Genomic DNA, 5,653 nt, shown 5'->3' on the forward strand with positions numbered 1-5,653 from the left:
AGGGGGGAACTGCTTGCATCCAGATCAGCATCCTGATCATCACCAACATTGAATGGATTTTTCCTTGGACTGAGGTGCACCTTTGGTTAAAATTTCATCAAAATCTGCTCATAACTTTTTAACTTATTCTGTTCACAGTTAGGCAGACAGACAAACGCACAAACTCTCCTAAAAACATAACCTCCTTGATGGAGGTAAAAACCCTAATAGAGGACCAACAGCTAGACAATCTTAAGTTCAAAGTAAAATACATGAAAATGCATGGGGCAAAGTAAGATCATTCACCTCACTAAAATCTTTTTGGGCCTCTATTCAGACCTAATTTGATAGTGCATTCTGGCCGTGGGTAGGGAAATTAAAACTTTTACATCAAAGTCTGGCAAAGACAGATAGTTGGAATGCAGGATTCCTTTTAATTGATCTCAGTTGACATGCAGCTTGATTCAGATAATACTCTTCCTAAACTTAAATTGTGCATGTCTGGCAGGGCAATAAGCCAAACTACAAGTCTAAAGCAAATTCTGATTTGCAACAAATCCAAAGCTCTGAAAAATAAGCACAACCCTTCATCTATTTTTCCTTTAATTTCAAGTTTATCGAAATAACACAAATATCTTTGTATTGTGTAGACACAGGGAGTATATTTATATTTTTTCTTTTAGGAGAAGGGGGAAAACTTTATTAAGTATTTGAAAGGTCAAGAACTATTTCTGTAATGAGAGATTAAAAAAAAAAAAACTCACTAGAAGAAAATAATTATGACTATTATTAGTATAAAGCTCACTATTGGTTCTAAAGAGTACCAGACATGCCCTATATTTTCCTATTATGTTTAGAAAGATAAATGATTGGGAAAAAGTTTTTAATCTTGCCACCAATTTTCAACAACCCAGACCTTTCAGTAATCTAAAGAGCTATCAAGAAATCGTTTGGATAAAAACAGAACACCCAAACTTTTTTTAAAGACTTGATGACAAGACTAGTAAAATGATTTTCAGTATTTACATGTGCTAACCTGGTAAAGATGTAGCCAACAGACCGGCTGCTTGAGTCTCACAATCATATTGTCTATAATTAGGTCCTACTGCCATCCACTCTTTTGGGATTTGTAGTTGTGAGAAGAAAAAAAAATCACCATAATCCAATCTTTTCATAACCAATGTACTACTTTGTGTTTGTATATCACATAAAATCCCAAGTAAAATCCACTGACATTCAGGGATGAAATGTGACAAATAATGAGAAAGCTCAAGGGCTTTCAGTACAGTATGTCTTTCCCTCCTTGTGGGTTTGGGCCTCCCCAGAATGCCTGCTTTGAGCTGTTGTGACTGGTCTGGGCTTTTTAAAGCTCAAATTAAAGCAAACAGTTATGAGCACAGACAAGTGGCAAAAAAAAAAGTTCTTTTGTTATATCATCCATCCATTAAGATGCCTGGCAGCTTAAACACATTAGTGAAAAAGAAAAGCATCCCTTCAAGTTTGGGCAGCGCGTCAGGCGCGTAACGGAGCGTGTTTCTTTAAGAATGTAAGGTGGGTGAGCCCCTCTCCCTGACGCACGCCTGGCATGCAAACATAAATTTAGCAGCAACGTGTTTGCTGTTGAGGGTAACCAAATATCTGGAAGCGTCCGTGGAGTGTCATGTCGTCTCCGTCCTGTCTTGGCTGACTTTCACCTCTTTCCTCCTCCGCTTGGGAAGCGGAGCAAAGCAGAAGGGAGCAGAGAGGAGAGGAGAGGAGAGGAGAGCGCGTCTCTTTCTGCTTCTGAACACAGAGCGGGTACATTCAGAGGCGTCTATCAGCAGTTTGAAATTACTCCAAGGCTGTTTGCGTCCAAGATGATGACTTGGAGCAGTTTGTGGACGGCTGGACTGCTTCTCCTCGCTGTGTGCGTAAAGGTAAACCTGCAGCGCTTTCCTCTGCTCAGGCTGATCCAGAAGGATGTGCGTCACTACAGTTGGATTGGATTTATTGACATCATGACTAAAACTAAAGAAAGCTCCACCTGTTGCTTTAGTTGATCTATTTAAAAGAAAAAGTCGCGTAATATAACTTTTTTATAACATAGCTTTAAAATGATACATCTCTGTTTTGTACCTAAAAAATAATCAATGAAGACAAGAAATTACACTTTTAAAGTCAATATTGGCATTTTTCTCTTCATACTAAAATATAAGTAAATAAGATATACATCATTTTTAAATTAAGCTGATGTGGCTGCTGTGAAAGAAGGTATATTTCCAGAATATGCAAGGTATGCTGGGAAAAATATTCAAAAGCAAACATGTTAAGTTTTTAATTCAATGGCTAAGATTAAAGACTCCCGTACCAGTTTTTACATGAAGATTTTTCAATGTCAATGCTGTAGTTGAGTAATTAGAAGAATGTTGAATCTGATATTTTGAAATTAACATAGTTGACAGACATGTAAATAATGTATTTACCTGTTTCATAAATACAGTGGTTTTCTGTTTGCCTAATAATTTATACTCTCCTATTTTGAAAATTTGGATAAATTTCTGCAACATTTCATAAGGATTCTTTGACAATTGCCTTTAAACTCTTTTCAAAATCTCTCTAGCTCTGGGTATTTTCGCTTTTCTCACTCTTAATCCTTATCTTATCAGACCAAATCTCCATGCTTAAATTTAAGTTTTTCTTTAGAATTTAGCAAACTACATATTTATATTTGAGTTGGTAGGACCAAAAAAAAAAAGACTCTAAAGGTTTAACTCAGGACCAAACATGAATACAATTTTAAGCAAGAAGATATTTTGTTTCTTACATTTTATACCCTAAAATGAATCAACTCGTTACGCTCTTCTTGAATGAAGTTGTGTAATCCTTCCTTTTTTAAAGATTAGCTTGGAGAAAAGCTTGATTTACTAAATAAGCATTAACTGTGAATCCCAGAGGTGTCAATGACAGTATGGAAACCTAATTTTCATACTTGTTTTAATTTATTCCAACTTTGAAAAATAAAAAAATAAAGAAGTATCACAAAATGATTTTTACCACCGTCTTGTGACCTCATTCAGGTAAGTACACCTCTCACCTGTGCTCCATCCTGTTAAAGACTAATCAGTCTTCAGCTTGGTCCTAGCTAGAAATAGTTCAAAGCTACATTGATCTATGAATATGGAACACATCAGGTGTAAAAGCACACTGTTGCTCTCTTATTGACCTCCTGTTTAACTGGCCTAGTGTTCAGAGCTGTTGCCACTGTGATTATTGAGTAAATGGCAAAAATGGGTCTAATTTACTGACTGATTGTCACCTAGCCTACTCTTGGTATGCCTTAAAGTTGCCATCTAGAGCTATGGTGTTTGAAGTGAGACACACAACAGTTTATAAGCTGCAAAGGTCTCAAACTGAGGGGTTTGACTGGGGGGGCTCTGTTGACCTTTGTAAATGGCCATGACAGCTGCTAACAGCACCTCAAGGTGAAGTGGAGACCCTAACTGCTGTGGTCCAGTTGCACACAGGAGGTTAACTGAAGATTTCAAGCATTTTTGGGCCACTTTCCTAACTGATACAGCAGCTTTTGCATAAAGACAGTGGGTGATTTATTATTCCATTCCAACACTGAAGGATATGCCTTCTAAATGAATATTTTGTGTTTAATCTGCCACTCATTCCAGAACTCACCAAGTCTGAGGTAATGCTGCCCTGAGATCGACTTCTACCCAACCACTAGTTCTCCTCACTGATTAGTTCTTGTCTCACAGCTGAACTTGAAAATGACTCAGTAGCTTTTATCCTCAAGTGGTCAACAGATGACTGTCATTCCCATGTGTGCAAGGCGTGAGCATGCAGCATGAGTCAACACGCATCGGTGCGCTGCCTGGGGGTGGGGGCGAGATATGGGGGTGAAGGGGTCAACAAGCGCTGCCTCTGAACATCTCTGCTCATCAGTAGCCCTCTCCTTTTATCCGTTTAAAGACGGAGCATTACAGAGTAGCTAAAGAATGAGACTGTATCCTAGTGTGGCTCCTGAAAATGGTGTCTGTGTTATTTGTTTGTGTGGGGGCCAAATTGGCTGTGCCTTCATCCCTATTTGGAGTAAACTTTCTTTTGTGGTTGGCATAATAAAGAGCCTCAAGCAGTTCTTAGTGGGTTCTGTTACACACACTATTTCTCTAACTGATGTACAGAGGAGGAACCTTCTGGAAACCTTTATTCTTTTTTTTTTTTATTTCTCTGCATGTGCAGAAAATTGGGTCCATGATGCTTTAGGAGCTTTGCTATTGTAGCTTTAATGTACATAAGTTCCCAGTTATAGGCAGTGTTGTGCATGTACCCTTTCAAGGAACTGCATTCACTGAATACATTCATGTTTTTAGTGAATGGTAAACTGAACGGATCAGTTTTGAAGTAATGAACATAAAAGAGAGTGGCGTTCACTCTCAGAATAATGAGCGACTCAGTGTTCGCATTCAACTCAGATCTCACCTTCACATTCAATTGATATCAACAGTTTTCATTGGATGATGTCAGGTTTTACAGCACTTATTATGGCAAACAGCATGACAGACCAGCTTGCTTACTGCTAATATTAGTCTGCGCAATTCAGATTCATCTACTGGTATTTCTTATGCCAGTTTTGCAGAGCGCTTGTAAGAGTTTTATGAACTAACAAAAGAAGACTCTGACTGAAAAAATAAATGTTTGTGTGTAAACGGTGCCTCCATTCAAATTTAAAGCGACACATCTAGTTAAAGCAGCCGAGCTATCTTGGGAAATATCTGCTACTGAGTGAGGAATGTAAGAAATTATTTTGGATACAGGTCTTTTTAGCAGATCCTAAATTTAACTGTAAGCTTCGGAAGTTCTGAGTAATTTGGCTAAATAAAGGCTTCACTGCACATACAGTATACCTTGACTGCATTGAGTATTTTCCATTTCCCTATGGTCACACATCTTATGGGTAAAATATGAGTTTCTGCTGTGTAGGATTGTGGTGTAATTAATCAAATGAACTGGAACTAGTTCATTGATAGGTTTGATAACTTAGTTAATCTGTGTGGACTGAGCTTTTTCTTTTTAGCTATGAAATTATACAAAATTGGTTATAGGTACATAGTACTATGTTCCAAATCCAAACTTGATGCCAACCCCTTATACCACAGGTTGTTGTTTATCTTTTTAGTTTAAGTCAAAAGCCATTGTTAAAAGTTTGTTGTGTTCAATGATAATCCCACCCCTTTGACTTTTTCGATTTTATTTTTATTTTTCAAATTTAAAGTGAGAACATGGCGATGTTGGATCAGAGATAAATAAATGCATACACATGAGGAGGGAGATAAATTATACTTCAGCTTTTTTGAATAAATGAAAATAATAAAAATCCCTAAAGTATGATAGAAAACTAACACTGCACATCACCCCAACTACATAATTCTTATGGTGAGACAAGGCAGAGGGTAGGGCTGGGTGATATAGAAAAAAAGCTTATCGATAGAAAAAAATGCATATTGATCGATATCGATAATTATTGAAAAGATTTGAAACCATATTTTATGTGCAGCTCTGCCTGGACATTTTATGATATTGCTAAATTATTTAATTTTAATAAAGAACACAAACACAGACTTCGAATTAAATCTTCATTTAACCAACTTTTTTAACAATGACAATTGTTTTAAAGAAAAATAAC

General features: G+C 37.0%; 1 protein-coding gene across 2 annotated transcripts in view; it reads left to right on the forward strand.

Annotated features, from left to right (window-relative positions):
- The first annotated feature begins 1,544 nt into the window (after positions 1-1,544).
- The window catches only part of adamtsl1 (ADAMTS like 1), a 132,013-nt gene continuing 127,904 nt past the window's right edge, over positions 1,545-5,653 (forward strand). For both annotated transcript variants that reach the window (XM_015377322.1, XM_015377323.1), the window contains exon 1: positions 1,545-1,895. In XM_015377322.1, coding sequence (XP_015232808.1) covers positions 1,836-1,895 — 60 coding nt within the window. In that variant the 5' untranslated portion in view covers positions 1,545-1,835. The remainder of the gene's footprint in view (positions 1,896-5,653) is intronic.

Source organism: Cyprinodon variegatus, unplaced genomic scaffold, assembly GCF_000732505.1.
Source record: "Cyprinodon variegatus isolate N-32 unplaced genomic scaffold, C_variegatus-1.0 Scaffold151, whole genome shotgun sequence".
NCBI classification, from domain to species: domain Eukaryota; kingdom Metazoa; phylum Chordata; class Actinopteri; order Cyprinodontiformes; family Cyprinodontidae; genus Cyprinodon; species Cyprinodon variegatus.